The sequence below is a fragment of the Heliconius melpomene genome, unplaced genomic scaffold (genome assembly GCF_056956725.1).
Source record: "Heliconius melpomene rosina isolate 202511_hmr_F unplaced genomic scaffold, ASM5695672v1 Hmr00036, whole genome shotgun sequence".
In the NCBI taxonomy this organism is placed as follows: domain Eukaryota; kingdom Metazoa; phylum Arthropoda; class Insecta; order Lepidoptera; family Nymphalidae; genus Heliconius; species Heliconius melpomene.
The window spans coordinates 1-14,733 of NW_028181853.1; the positions used below are offsets into that span (position 1 = coordinate 1).

General features: G+C 49.1%; 5 protein-coding genes across 5 annotated transcripts; all 5 read right to left on the reverse strand.

Moving 5' to 3' along the window:
* Positions 1 to 6: 6 nt before the first annotated feature.
* Positions 7 to 548, reverse strand: LOC146526661 (histone H2B). The gene has a single exon (XM_085206850.1). It carries the CDS (start codon positions 403 to 405, stop codon positions 31 to 33), a length of 375 nt encoding a protein of 124 aa, XP_085062976.1. The 5' UTR covers positions 406 to 548; the 3' UTR covers positions 7 to 30.
* A 604-nt stretch (positions 549 to 1,152) lies between these two features.
* On the reverse strand, positions 1,153 to 1,651 carry LOC146526662 (histone H2A). The gene has a single exon (XM_085206851.1). The coding sequence runs from the start codon at positions 1,632 to 1,634 to the stop codon at positions 1,260 to 1,262; it is 375 nt and encodes a 124-aa protein (XP_085062977.1). The 5' UTR covers positions 1,635 to 1,651; the 3' UTR covers positions 1,153 to 1,259.
* Positions 1,652 to 7,501: 5,850 nt separating this feature from the next.
* LOC146526663 (uncharacterized) lies at positions 7,502 to 8,792 on the reverse strand. Its single transcript, XM_085206853.1, has one exon. It carries the CDS (start codon positions 8,574 to 8,576, stop codon positions 7,713 to 7,715), a length of 864 nt encoding a protein of 287 aa, XP_085062979.1. The 5' UTR covers positions 8,577 to 8,792; the 3' UTR covers positions 7,502 to 7,712.
* An 888-nt stretch (positions 8,793 to 9,680) lies between these two features.
* Positions 9,681 to 10,905, reverse strand: LOC146526664 (histone H4). The gene has a single exon (XM_085206881.1). The coding sequence runs from the start codon at positions 10,806 to 10,808 to the stop codon at positions 10,497 to 10,499; it is 312 nt and encodes a 103-aa protein (XP_085063007.1). The 5' UTR covers positions 10,809 to 10,905; the 3' UTR covers positions 9,681 to 10,496.
* Positions 10,906 to 11,305: 400 nt separating this feature from the next.
* Positions 11,306 to 12,045, reverse strand: LOC146526665 (histone H3-like). The gene has a single exon (XM_085206847.1). The coding sequence runs from the start codon at positions 11,962 to 11,964 to the stop codon at positions 11,554 to 11,556; it is 411 nt and encodes a 136-aa protein (XP_085062973.1). The 5' UTR covers positions 11,965 to 12,045; the 3' UTR covers positions 11,306 to 11,553.
* Positions 12,046 to 14,733: the final 2,688 nt, after the last annotated feature.

Below are 14,733 nucleotides of genomic sequence, written 5' to 3' on the forward strand. Positions count from 1 at the left end.
TTTTAACTGTCGTCTCTTCGACGGACCACTTCACTTGGAGCTCGTGTACTTGGTGACGGCCTTGGTGCCTTCGCTGACGGCGTGCTTGGCCAACTCGCCGGGCAACAGGAGCCTCACGGAGGTCTGCACCTCCCTGGACGTGATCGTGGACCTCTTGTTGTAGTGGGCGAGTCGCGACGCCTCGGCGGCGATACGCTCGAAAATGTCGTTCACGAACGAGTTCATGATGGACATCGCCTTGCTGGAGATTCCGGTGTCCGGGTGGACTTGTTTGAGCACTTTGTAGATGTAGATGGCGTAGCTCTCCTTCCTCTTGTGCTTCTTCTTTTTCTTGTCCGACTTGGAGATGTTCTTTTGGGCCTTGCCGGATTTCTTGGCGGCCTTTCCGCTAGTCTTGGGCGGCATGATAAGAAAGGTTTGTAATTAGTACTATCGATGAGAAAGGTACACACTCTCTGCGTGCACGACGGTGTCGGTTAAAAAATTTCGTCGGATCCGGGTCGGTAGTCATTCCGTTCTGTGGACGCACAAGCGCTTACGACGCGCGCCAGCCTTTAAGAGACGAAATTGACCAAGTACGTGTACACACGTCACAATCATCCAAACCACCTCCCCCCCCCCCCCCCCCCCCGAACATATTATCATTCGTATACTTTTAAATTTGAAATTTATAAGATACATGTAGGAAATTAAAAATTTGTTTACATTACGTATACAGGATGGAATTGTCAGCACCACTTTAAATGAAACCACAGTTTCAACTACTCTATAAAAGCCCTATAAAGAAAAATAACTTACCCTGAAGTTATGTGATATGTTATGTTATATGCAGTTTCAGTAAAAGAAGCGCTGCCTCTTCCACCTGTATATTATGTGTGTGTGTGTGTGTGTGTGTGTGTGTGTGTGTGTGTGTGTGTGTGTGTGTGTGTGTGTGTGTGTGTGTGTGTGTGTGTGTGTGTGTGGGTGGTCTGTTAGACAATTTTTTATAATATCGAAATTGATGTGTGCCTAAAATTGTTATATATATATATATATATACTTATTCATGACCGTCCACACTATGTAGTGTCATGCTTTATATATTTTGTTTGTTTTAGAAGACGTCTCGCTTAATGAAACAATTTATGCAATTTCGAAGCGTTCACGGAAATATTTTGTGGCCCTTAAAAGGGCCTTTTCACAAAAAAAAAAAAAACCCAAAAATTTCAGAAAACCAAATCCACACCCACACACGCACACACGCACTAGGGGTGTCAGGATTAGGCTTTCTTCTCAGTCTTTTTGGGTAAGAGGACTGCCTGGATGTTGGGCAGTACACCGCCCTGAGCGATCGTAACTCCCGAGAGCAACTTGTTCAGCTCCTCGTCGTTACGGATCGCCAATTGGAGATGCCTCGGGATGATTCTGGTCTTCTTGTTGTCCCTAGCGGCGTTTCCGGCCAACTCGAGCACTTCGGCGGCCAGATACTCCATCACGGCGGCCAGGTAGACCGGTGCACCGGCTCCCACGCGTTCGGCGTAGTTGCCTTTTCTCAAAAGCCTGTGTATACGTCCCACTGGAAACTGAAGTCCGGCACGGTTGGAACGAGACTTTGCCTTTCCCTTCACTTTGCCACCTTTGCCGCGACCCGACATGTTGAACGATAGTTAGATGAATTTGAAAGACAATATTTAAAAAAAAGTTTTCGTTTTTCGTTTTTCGATTGAGCAGTATGCTGTTGGCCATATCGGCCTCTACAGCGTCACCGGGCTTGGGGAGGCCGAGCTAGACGAGCTCTGACCTTGGCATGGCTACCGTGGAAGGTACCAACAAAAGAGAACACAGTGGCGCAAGGGCGTCTCCTTTGAGACTCGGACCGCGACTTGCGAACACCGTTCGTAGTGGGGGGCTTTGCTTCGATCGGTTCGACCAAAGCCTACTGGGGAGGGCTCTTGATGCCCTATTGGATTAATGAGTGCGGGCTCCTCTCGCGCCGAGGCGCGATTGGGCCACAGTAAAGCTGGGACCTCGTCTCCACCGGCGGGGACGGTGTGCGTAGCGTGTATGTGTGCGATTGTGTGTGGCCCTACCTACAAATTTAGGGTCGTTCGCTTTAGTGATGGGGTCAGCATCATCGGTTAAGATATCCCGGGGTCGACGGCGATCCCACGGGCGTCGTTTGGCGTAATTACACGAGTTTACCACCAGCGGATTCGGATGCGATTCGGCTTTAGTGAAATAACTACTAGAGAGCTTCCGACAGTGCTCTTTTACTGAGTCTAATTTGACGTCTCTATGGAGATCGGTATTACGCATGTACCACGGGGCACCGGTAGTATTACGCAAGAAACGGTTTTGGATTACTTGTAATCGGCTAAGGTCTGTCTGTGCGAACACAACACAGGCGTAGGCGAAAATGGGTCTGACGCATGCTTTATAGAGTCGGATTTTATTTCTAAGTGAGAGTTTACTTTTAGCACAAATGAGTGGATACAAACAACTTAGGACGTAGGCCGCTTTGCGGCGAACATAAGTAATGTGGGCTTTAAAGGACAGTTGGCTGTCGAGAATGACACCTAAGTATTTGGCCTGTTTGGCCTCGGGAATTATTTTGCCTAGAAGGCGGACATGTGGCAGGTAGTCTGTCCTACGAAGGGGGAAGTAAATGATGTTACTTTTATCGGGATTGACCTCTATGCGCCATTGAAATAGCCACTGACCTATGCGGTCCATGGACTTTTGGAGTCTGTTAGCTATGCAGACTGATACACGGCCGGACGTATAGACGGCGGTGTCGTCTGCGAAAAGGGCTAGGTTTGTACCTGGGGTTTTGGGGATGTCGTGAGTGTACAGATTGTACAGAAGCGGGGATAGTATGGAGCCCTGAGGGACTCCAGCTCTAACTGGCCTACTGGAGGAAAGGGTGCCTTCTACCCTATATCTAAATGAGCGGTTTGATAAGTAGTCTCGAATGATGTGCACGAGTCTGTCAGGTACGTTAGTCTTTTGTAACTTGTAAATCAAGCCATTGTGCCAGACTTTATCAAACGCTTTTGCAATGTCTAAAAAGATTGCCGCTGATGGCATTAATTTGGCTCGGGATAACAGGAATTCCGTGAGGCGGTGTACCTGGTGTATGCTGGAGTGTTTGGCTCTAAAGCCGAATTGTTCGGGGGGGATTATGTCATTGGCCACGACTGCGGCTTGGAGACGAGTGAGGAGGATACGTTCGTATATTTTGCCCATTGAACTGAGAAGGCTTATGGGGCGATAACTGGACGGGGATGTGCGAGGTTTCTTAGGCTTGTGAATACCTATGACTATTGCCTCTTTCCATTGGTCTGGGAATGAGCATTCTTTTAAGAGCGTGTTAAAAATGGCAACGAGAAGCGTTAGAATGTGGATGGGAAGGATTTTAAGGATCTTATTCGAGATGCGATCGGATCCTGGGGCTTTCTTTGGCTTAAGGCGCTTTATAATGTCTTGTACCTCTTCGACAGAGGTCGGTCTTATAGGTTCGCCCGCTGGTGGCAACGGTGCCCACGTTTCGACCTGTGTGTCCACCGCGGCGACGTGAATTGGATCACACGGTTGTTCCGAGGGGGAGCATTGACTTTCTAAGTTATCCGCTAGGCATTCGGCCTTTTCGAGATCGTCTGAGGCTAGTGTTCCGTCCGGACGGATTAACGGCGGTAATTCGACTACGGTGTCGTTTTTGAATGATTTAGTTAATTGCCAGAACGCTACGTGCGATGGCGTAAGCTCTGATAACCTATGATCCCAAGATTCGTCTCTGAGGTCCTCGAACCGGGCTCGAACCTGTCTTTGGAGCCTCCAGAGTTTAGCGCGGTTAGCCGGCGACGGAAATGAATCGTGCGCCCTATTGGCGATGTTTTTACGTCTCATAAGCTTTCTGAGATCTCGCGGGATCTTAAAATGTCCTTCTGGATTAGTTGGAATTTCCCTAGAACACTCGTCGAGAGTGCTACCCAGTCTGTCAGTAAGTTGGTTAATTTCCGCCTCGACTACTTCCACCGAGTCGAATCTGTCAGGTATGTCGTCTGTCGGTTCCGTGTCGGGATTGCCTAGGCGCTCCGCGAACTTAGACCAGTCGGTGATGGTGGTTTTAGGAAGAACTGGAGGACAATCGGGTCCTAATTTAACTATTACAGGTCTATGGTCTGAGTCTAACTCTGGTATTACCTCGATAGAGCGCAGCCTGAGAGAGACGCCCTGCAGGATGGCTATGTCGAGAATTGAAGGTCGGCCCCGGGGCCCAAATCTAGTGGGAGTGAGGGGGGCTATTATCTCAAAGCGAGAGGTGGTCAGGTCATAGATGTTTTCGAGTTCGATTCCTCCTCTGTTTGTGGAGTTGCAATTCCACCTGGTACTTTTACAGTTAAGGTCCCCGGCTATGATGACCGAGTCCCCCATGTCTAGTAGTGTCTGTAGGTCGCTTCTAAGTAAACTCTTTGATGGAGAGAGATAGGCGGAAGCTATAATAGTGGGCGGATGTCCAGTCATGTGAACCTTACAGACCGAAACTTCGATGTTAGTGAGCGTCGGCGGCGGATCGAGCGGTATGACGTGAAGCGTCTTTCTGTAAAAGATGACGGTGCCGCCTTTGGCGCCGTCTCTGTCGTTACGAATAGTGCGGTAATTGGCTATCTTGGGATCCCTATTGCAATTTCTAAGGAACGTTTCCTGAACTAGAAATAAGTCGAGTTGTCGGTTTGTAACAAAATCGCGGACTAGCCCCATTTGCGTACTGAGACCGTTAGCGTTAAAATAACCTATGTTGAGAGAACGCGGCTTGACTCGCGCGAGTCTTAAATCGGGCGGGTTGATTCTAAAATTATTATTGACCGCCATTGGAAGTTTGAGCATTGACAAGTAGTAATTTGGCTATAAGCTTCCTGTTGAGCTTAAGTACTTGAAGTCGACTTTTAGGATCGCCGTTTGTGTCTACTAAGCCTTTCGCGAAGGCCAATAATTCGTCTTTATCTAGTATATCTAAAAAGCTGGTCGCAATGTCGATCGCGTCTTCGATACTATCCTGTTCTGTTACCTCCCCACGGGGCTGGCGGGCAGAGGAAGTGGCCCTGGAGGGCTTGGGTTTGGGATTGGAGGCCTTAGCGGCTTGGGTCTCTGGTAGAGGTTTTTTCCACGCGTTAGTGGAAGGAAGAGGGGCTGGTTGGAGTTTTGGCTGAGGGCCGGACGGGTTTTGCGCTGGACGGGAAGGCATCGAAGCCTTATGCGTCCTGCCGCCCTTTCCGCCGGACCTGCGTGGGGCCTTAGGGCATCCGCGGTAATTTGCGGGGTGCCCTTGGGTCTCACACAAGACACAGCTGGGAGGTACGGCCGGGTCTGGGACCTTGCGCGGACAGTCAGCAGTAGCGTGACTTTCTAAGCACTTCACGCACCTGGGTTTTGCGTGACAGTTTTTGGCGGAATGCCCATAGAGCTGGCAGCGGTGACACTGCCCGGGGATGCCACGAGACCATGGCTTATCTATAGTAATGCCCGTGAGTGAGCAGATGGATTTTATATTGAAAATTTGTTTGCCCTCAGGGCTACGGTCTAGGACAGCTAGGACCATGTCGTAGCTTTTCTTAGTGTACTGATTGTACATACGGTGGACTGCTCTAACTGGAAGATTTTGGGATTTTAAGTCCCGGAAAACTGATTCGGTCTCTAACTCGGATGGGATACCCTTGAGGACTACACGTAATTGACGCTCGTCCTCCAGAGCGTAAGAATGGAACCCTATCTTTGAATTCCTAAGGTGGGTCGTAAGGACCCTGTGATCTTTAGGTGTTAACACCTGAATTCTAACTCCCTGCGCTGTGGATCTGGCAGAATTGAACTGCACTTTAGCGGACAACATCCATAGTTGTAAATTGTCCCACGCTTTCTTTTCCTGAACTATTATCGGGGGAGGTAACCTGTCCCTACGAACGCCGGCCGGTAGCGGTACCGAACCGTCGCCAGAGTTGGACGCGGGGATCGAACTATTATTATTGCTTGTCTTGGTTGTATTGTCAGTCTTGTCGGTAGAGTCTACCTGCGCACCCTTTTTGACTACCTGCGCGTTGTCCCTAGACCTACGCGGGGGTGAGGACCGCGGGGAGGGGGTTTTTTCTGCGCGCGCGGCGCGTTTGGCTGGGGTTGTTGGCGGAGAACCTAGCGATCTACGGGCCTTCCGTTTGGCCGATTTTGATTTGACGGTCTCGAAACCGTCATTATCCTCCACACCGGGAGTTTCTTCCTCGTCGGCTGAGGCCTCAGAGGATGATGAAGACGACGAGGAAGCCTCCGCGGCCTCAGACTCAGACTCGGACTCCGCGTCATTTGCGGAAGCCTCGTCCTCGTCCGAGCCGGCGTCGGCCTCCTCAGGTTCGTCCTCCATCTGCTCTATTAACTCGGGCGATTGAGCGATCGCCTCATTATCGACGTACGTTTTTAGGCCTTCTAAGGCGTCGGGGAAATGTTGCGCGACGTAGTTTAGCAGGTTAACCGCATCTACTCGGATCATTTTGGGGACAATTGACCCCCCGCCGTGGCGAGGGGTGTGTGCCTACTTTGACCTAATGTCTCGGCCTGGTGGGGCCGGGGTGAGTACCTAGCTTAAGCTAACACTGTGTAAAAGTACTCACGTGGGTATGGAATCCAGGTGAAATCCTATGGACACTAACACACTACACTGCACTACACAAAACAACGGAGATCGCCGCTCGCCGAACAAAACGACGCCGATTGGTCCTCTTCGTCTTCTTGGTGATGCAGGGTGGCCGTATAGTAGGTCGATAGTGCGCGCGTGCGTGGATTGGTTTTGGTTTTTGGGTTTTTTTGGTTTTGGTGATTGCGAAAGCGATGCCAAGCGGACATTGAGACGTCCTGGCGGTACCGCGGTCGGATTGGAACTCCTTTTCTAAAAAAAAAGCCCGTTTTTTGAAATAAGTACTCGTGTATCGCGCGCACGTTGAGCGGGGACACGAGCGAGCGTTCTCGTAGACGATTGCTCACGACGATGCACGACGATGCACGACGGTGTACAACGACGATGCGCGACGGTGTACGACGACGCACGACGATGCACGACAATCGCCGAAGTAAACAGAAAGCTAGCTAGCTGTTCAGCCTAGAAACGGATAATAAAAATATACTATAGTAAATATATATAATACAGATAACAATATATACACTTAATATATATATACTTTTTTCTTTTTTTTTTTTTTTTTTTTTTAAGACCATACAACAATTGGTCACAAAATTATATTGTTAATGAAGTAGGAGTTTATTATTTGTGACACTAATTTTGAATGAATATTGAGAATTGAGTAATCTAATAGTGGATTCACCGACTTACCAATCACTCATGATACTGTGAATATATTGATTGATTTAATTGATTATATTACATAATATAAATTTTCGTAGCACACGAGACGTTCGTCGTAGAAGAAACTGTACCACCGTTCATTGATACAACATATGTATGTATGGCGTATTTGGAAAGTTTTGTTAGCCCTGAGAAGGGCTTTTTGTCGTGCTACCGTTGCACATGTATATATACATATATATACGTATATACACCTACCTATCGTCGTCACACATACACACAACACACACACACACAACACTCGCCACGAGTTATTCTCGTGTAGTGCGCGTTATTTAACGTCCGTTTAGCAATTGTATATAGATAGATATATGTCTATTTTATTTATTCACTTTTTCGGCGTGGCGGACGCGGCCTTCTTAGCCGCCGGCTTGGCTCTGGGCGTGGCTGCCTTCTTTGGTTTGGGCGCTTTGGGCTTCTTCGTCGGCGGCTTGGCGGTCTTCTTCGCCTTAGAAGCGGCGGCGGTGGCGGCGGCGGCTCCGCCCTTCGCCTTCGAAGCGGAGGATGCGGCGGCGGCGGCTTTCTTGGCTGCCGTGGCGGCGGGCTTCTTCTTCGCGGCGGCCGCCTTTTTGTCCTTCACTGTCGTCTTCGATTTGGACTTGGACGGCGAGGACGCTGCGGCGGCGGCGGCGGCGGCGGCTGCTGCCGCTGCTGCTGCTGCTGCTGCGGCCCCCTTCTTGCCGGCCCTGCCGCCTGCGGACGCCGCGGCGGGAGCTCCGGACGCCTTCTTCTTCTTCGACCTAGACGAGGCGGAGGCCGACGACGACGATGCGCCGGAAGCTGCGGCGGAGGATCCCTTGCCGGCGCCGCCGGCCGCAGACTGCTTGCTCTTCGAAGCGGACGACTTGGACTCGAGCTTGAAACTGCCAGAAGCGCCCTTGCCCTTGGTCTGTATCAGGGCACCGGACTCGACGGCGCTCTTTAGATATTTTCTGATGAACGGGGCCAATTTCTCGGCGTCCACTTTGTACTGGGCCGCTATGTACTTCTTGATAGCCTGCAGAGACGAACCGCTGCGCTCCTTGAGCTCCTTGATGGCGCTGTTGACCATCTCGGAGGTTTTGGGGTGGGTCGGTTTCGCTTTTGGCTTCTTGGCGGCGGCGGCAGCGGCGGCGGCGCCGACCGCTGACTTGGGCTTCTTCGCCGGGGTGGCGGGTGCGGGAGCTTCTGATGCTACTGCTGCGTCGGCCATTATTATTATTATTATTATTATTTATTACACGCACACGCACGCACACGATCACTCACAAAGAGCAATAAATTGTTATGAACGCGGAAAGTATAGTTTATATTGATATATACGTTGTACGTTGTACTGGCGTGGCAGAGGTCGCTAGTGGCAGTAAGAGCGGTAGCGATACCGTGAGGAGAGCCGCGGTGTCGCTGGACATTTTCTCGTACGAACGCTCGAAACTTTTCACTAACAGGCGTCTAGAAAATTATAATTTTTACATTATTTCAGATGTTGAGAGGGACCCGCCACCCGTGAGGGCCTCGTCCGTGAACCCGTCGACCGGCTCGCGGGCCGAGCGCCACGACACGCGTTGATTTGACGGAATTACGAGCTGTCGAATACGTCGAAGTGCTACGTGCGTACCTCCGGTCGTGTTTAAAAGTTATTTTTCTCTATAAAAATTTATTGAAACGATTTTCCGTTTCGACAGATCGAAAGCGAAGAATACCCGCCCGCCCGGAGATATCGAAAGATCGCCGTGCGACGGTCCGTCGACCCCCTCGAGGACCTCCAAGTGGAGCATCGTAAAACACCCGATGCCCTCGCTGAGCGACGGTCCACCGCGGCCGCCGTTGTCGAGTACGCGGAGTGTTTACAGGGGTGAGTGTGTGTGTTTGTGTGTGTGTGCATATATATATATATATATATTATTAAGATATATATAATTCTTAATGTTTACTTTTCTTCCCTCTATCAAGATTTTAACTTTAATACCAAACAAAATAATAATATATTCAATATATAATCATGTGCACATCGTACTCGCCGCCGTTGTCGTCGTCGTAGTCGTAGTCGTAGTAGTGATCAGTCCATTTCGTACATACAGAAGGAGACGAGCGTCACGTGACGGATGATGCTGCTATGATATATATATATATATATATATATATATTCTCATTTAATTAATTGTAATGATTTACTTTTTCATTCGTTACGGACGACCGACCGTGCATAATCAATCAAATATTAATAATATACATACACAATGTATCATATATAATAGATACATACATCACACTTGTGGGCTATAGCATCACAGGGTGATATGCTAATGATACGAGATTTAATGAATTGAACTCCTTTATTATATATTTCCGCTACGCTACGTTGGTGGAACATAATTTCACAATTGCATTTGTAGCGAATAAATTCAGGGCGCGCTGATATTATAGCGTAGCGTTTTAACTAACAATTGATATTTATAAATAATATTAATACTTGTGCAATACCCTCCCTACACAATCATAATACGGATGGATATAACTTTATAACTTACTTACCTGCCTACTTGCTCGCTCGCTACATCTCTTAAGTATAAACTGTGCGCTTTGGTTACAACATGAATATGTATGTAGTAGTAGTAGTAGTAGTAGTAGTACAGTGAGTGTGCAGTGTGTAGCAAAATATATCAACATGTCACACACATACACATTTTCAATACTTACATTACCTACCTACCTACCACAGTTATGAGTTAGAGCTACTTGGATGTTATTCATACTAAATACATATTGTTCGGTTCGGTCCAGTCCATATCCACCAAATATAGTAAGTGAGTAACTAGTAGTGCACACTCGGAGCGCTGAACTTTTAATAAAGTCAACGTCCGGGACGTCCGTGTGGTTAAGAAACATAAATTTTATTTAATTCTGAAATTTGTGCGGCCCTGAGAAGGGCCTTTTGTTTATGTGAAACCGACGGAGAGAGAGAGAGAGATTATGCGGTCTGGTTCGAGCTGGATCACACACACAATCGAGATGTAAACGACGCGATTACACCGACTGACCACCGCGCTCGCGCGCCCGAACGCAAACACACACACTAAATTCTCACACTCTCGTCGGTTTCACTTCGGTTCGGCGGTTGGCGGTTAAAATATTAACCGCCGAAGCCGTACAGAGTGCGCCCCTGCCGCTTCAGGGCGTACACGACGTCCATGGCGGTGACGGTCTTCCTCTTGGCGTGCTCCGTGTACGTGACGGCGTCGCGGATCACATTCTCGAGGAACACCTTCAGCACTCCGCGAGTCTCCTCGTATATCAGGCCGGATATACGTTTGACGCCGCCCCTGCGGGCGAGACGACGGATGGCCGGCTTCGTGATGCCCTGGATGTTATCGCGCAGCACTTTCCTGTGACGCTTCGCTCCGCCTTTTCCCAGACCCTTTCCACCCTTACCGCGACCGGTCATGTTGACTATGTGACGGCGGTATGCACACTTCTGGTATTACTTCTAACGCTCCGCTCCTCGCGAGTGACGGGGAGACGTTCAACTGCGAACGTACGGTAGAAACTTATGTCGCATATTTTTTGACCCTCTCTAAATATATACCCCCCCCTCTACGTTCGGCTGTGTTCGGCTCCACTCGTTGGTCATGCGTATGTGGAGTAGGGGAGAGGGGGGGGGGGGGGGGGGATTATGCTGATGATAACAATAATAATTAAAATAAAAGTTATAGTACATAGTATAGTATAGTGCACGCAATTATTATTATCATAATTATTTATATATATATATATATATATATATATATATATATATATATATATAAATGATTATCGTGCATGGATAGATAGTGTAATATATAATATAATATCTCTCTATCTCTCTACGTTGCAAGTGCAAGTATGTTGTATTTATTATTATTATTATTTTTTAAATTAAGTATTATTATTATTATTATTAGTATGTATGTTTGTTTGCATTGAATATTGCCCCGTACAGATGAACAGTGCGACACAGTACGACACGAGGACGGACGGACAGCCAGCCCAGACGGTTCTTTGTACACGTGTGAAACGACAACGTATATAAATATCAGAATAATTTGTGGCCCTGAGAAGGGCCTTTTGGTTTCACAACACACACAATATACACAATCGTGTATATTGTTTGTTTGTTCGTTTGTATTGCAAGCAAGCAAGCTAGCTGGCAATTACGCACGTTCGCCTCTGATCCTGCGGGCGAGCTGGATGTCCTTCGGCATAATGGTGACGCGTTTCGCGTGGATCGCGCAAAGGTTGGTGTCCTCGAAGAGGCTCACCAGATACGCCTCGCTCGCCTCCTGGAGGGCCATAACGGCGGAGCTCTGGAACCGCAGGTCCGTCTTGAAGTCCTGCGCTATCTCGCGCACCAAACGCTGGAAGGGCAGCTTGCGGATCAGAAGCTCCGTGCTCTTCTGGTAGCGACGAATCTCGCGGAGGGCGACGGTGCCGGGCCTGTACCTGTGCGGCTTCTTCACGCCGCCGGTGGCAGGTGCGCTCTTGCGAGCCGCCTTCGTGGCGAGCTGTTTGCGCGGCGCCTTACCACCGGTGGACTTGCGGGCGGTTTGCTTGGTACGAGCCATCTTGCACTACTACTGAACTGAACGCGGTACTGAACTGAAGTGAACTGTTACGCGCGGGCACGTCTCGCTTCGTCCAAAGTAATATTGGAAGTGTTCAAAAAAGTGGGTTTTTTTTTTTTTTTTTTTTTTTTTCGGACTTGACTTTAATGCTGTTAGCCTTACTGGCCTTTACAGCGACACCGGGTGGGTAGGGAAGAGGGTACTCTGTCCCTGAAAATATGCAGGCACTGTGTGGCTGCCTGTGGGGAGTGCCGACGACGCAAGGGCGCCCCCTGCGGGGCTCGAACCTCGGCTTGCGGTCGTCGAGCGGGCTGGGAGTTTCCCTATTCTAAGCAAAGCCGGCCGCGACACAGAAGCCGCGACCGGGGGATAAAATTAGACTAATCTAAGGGAGCTAACGGTCCCTAACCGCTGGACCCGACGGCGCCGAGGCGCCGCCGGGCCGTGAGATAAGCTAGACTACGTCGTCGATTCCGGCGACGACGGTGTGTGTGTCGTGCGTGTGTAGTGTGTTTCCTACCTACGTACGGGCCGTTTGCTACGGTAATGGCGTCATCGGGGTCTAAGAGGACGCTACGCGGGCGTCTACGAATCGCGTGAGGCGTGTAATTACACGCCGCGGCGACGAGGGGGTTCGCGTGCGAGCCTGCGCGCTCAAAGTAGCGCTTCGCTAAGCGTTTGCAGTGCTCGTGAATCGATTCCAGTTCAAAATCTCTATGTAGGTCGACATTACGCACGTACCAGGGGGAACCTGATGCGATGCGCAGGAATTTATTTTGCACTTTTTGCAAGGGAGCAAGCTTGGTGTGCGCGAACGCAACGCAAGCGTAAGTGAGGACAGGTCTAATACAAGCTTTGTATAGTGTCAGCTTATTTCTAAGTGACATTTTACTATTCTTGTTTATGAGATAATATAATCTATTGAGAATGTACTTTGCTTTATTGCAGACTTTTGTAATGTGGGGTTTGAAAGTTAATCTAGAGTCTAGAGTGACACCTAGATATTTGACCTGTTTTTCCCAGGGAATGGGTTTGTCTAAGAGATGGATGGTAGAGACTCTAATATTTTTATTGAGAGGGAAGAGTATTGCTTTACTCTTCTCGGGATTGACTTCGATTCTCCATTGGCGGAACCACTCACCGAGTGCGCGGGCCGCTTTCTGGAGTCGATCTTTTAATAGGATAGTACAACGCGAGGTTGTGAAGAGGGCTGTATCGTCGGCGTACATAGCCAGGTGAACACCCGGAGTGAGCGGGATATCACTGGAGTACAACGAGTACAGGATAGGACTTAGCGTAGAGCCTTGTGGCACGCCTGCGCGGAGGAGGCGGGGGGAAGAGAGAGTGCCTTCGACTTTATAGCGAAAGTATCTATTCGAGAGAAAGTCCCGCAGGATGTGTACGAGACAGTCTGGCAAGCCGTAAACGGCGCGCAGCTTGTAAATCAAGCCGTTATGCCAGACTTTATCGAAAGCTTTCGCTATATCGAGAAAAATAGCAGCTGTATTGCTGTGAGAAGGATCCCTAAGGTTGTATCGAGCTATATGCTCTACAACACGGTGGACTTGATGTATGGCGGAATGTTTCTTTCTGAAACCGAATTGCTCATTGCAGAGCAGAGAGTCGGCCTCTACCACCTCTGAGAGTCTAACGAGAATGATTCTCTCGTAAATTTTACCTAAACAGCTGAGAAGGCTGATAGGTCGATAACTGGACGGGATATTCCGCGGCTTATTAGGCTTGGGAATGCCTATGACTATGGCCTCCTTCCATTCGTCGGGGAATGAGCACGACTTAAGAAGGGAATTGAAAATAATGACCAATAGAGATATGAACTGAGCCGGTAGGGACTTGAACATTCTATTAGACAATTTATCGGGCCCCGGGGCCTTCCTATCTTTGAGGTTTTTGATGATGACTTTGACCTCGTCTTCAGAGGTCGGGCGGAGCGGTTCCCCTTGCGGGGGCGTCAGCGCCCATTCTGCGACCGCGGAATCCACACGCGCAATGTGGCTCGGATCGCAGGGCTGACTACTCGGGGTACATTGAGCCTCTAAACTGTCAGCGAGACATTCCGCTTTTTCGGTGTCATCGGCGGCAATTGAACAATCTGACCTAACTAGAGGAGGCATAGTCGAGAGACAATCGACTCTAAAAGCTCGCGACAGCGCCCAGAATGCCTGGTGCGATGGAGCGAGCCCCTCGAGCTTCTTATCCCACGACTCACCGCGCAGAAGTTCGAATTCGAATCGAACTCTCCTCTTTAATCTGTAAAATTCCCTACGATTTTTGTCAGTCGGGTATGTATCGTGTCGTCGCATAGCTACGTTCCTGCGTCTAATCAATCGCCTGAGCTTTTCTGAGATATCAAACCTACCGTCGGGTAAGTTTGTTACCTCTTTCGAACAACTCTGGATTGTATTTAAAATATAATCGGTAAATTTATTCGCCGCGTCTATCGCTAGCGCCGCGGAGTCGGCGATGCCAGGTATTAATTCCTTAAGAGGGGATTCATTCGAGCGGAGGAGCTTTGCGAATCTCCTCCAGTCGACCACAGTTTTGGTGGGAGGGCCAGAGGGGCGCTCGTCACCTAACTTGAGAATGACAGGACGATGGTCCGAATCTAGGTCGAGAATGGTATCTATTGAACGTTGCGACAGTGCAACGTTCGAAAGTATGGCAATATCGAGTACATCGCCTGTGCCGAGGACACTAAAGCGAGTGGGAGAAGGCGGGCCTATAACACAAGCGTTATATTTCTCAGTGAAG

Excerpts from the sequence above, each read along its gene's own strand:
- LOC146526661 (XM_085206850.1), bottom strand. The coding sequence starts at position 405 with ATGCCGCCCAAGACTAGCGGAAAGGCCGCCAAGAAATCCGGCAAGGCC.
- LOC146526662 (XM_085206851.1), bottom strand. The coding sequence starts at position 1,634 with ATGTCGGGTCGCGGCAAAGGTGGCAAAGTGAAGGGAAAGGCAAAGTCT.
- LOC146526663 (XM_085206853.1), bottom strand. The coding sequence starts at position 8,576 with ATGGCCGACGCAGCAGTAGCATCAGAAGCTCCCGCACCCGCCACCCCG.
- LOC146526664 (XM_085206881.1), bottom strand. The coding sequence starts at position 10,808 with ATGACCGGTCGCGGTAAGGGTGGAAAGGGTCTGGGAAAAGGCGGAGCG.
- LOC146526665 (XM_085206847.1), bottom strand. The coding sequence starts at position 11,964 with ATGGCTCGTACCAAGCAAACCGCCCGCAAGTCCACCGGTGGTAAGGCG.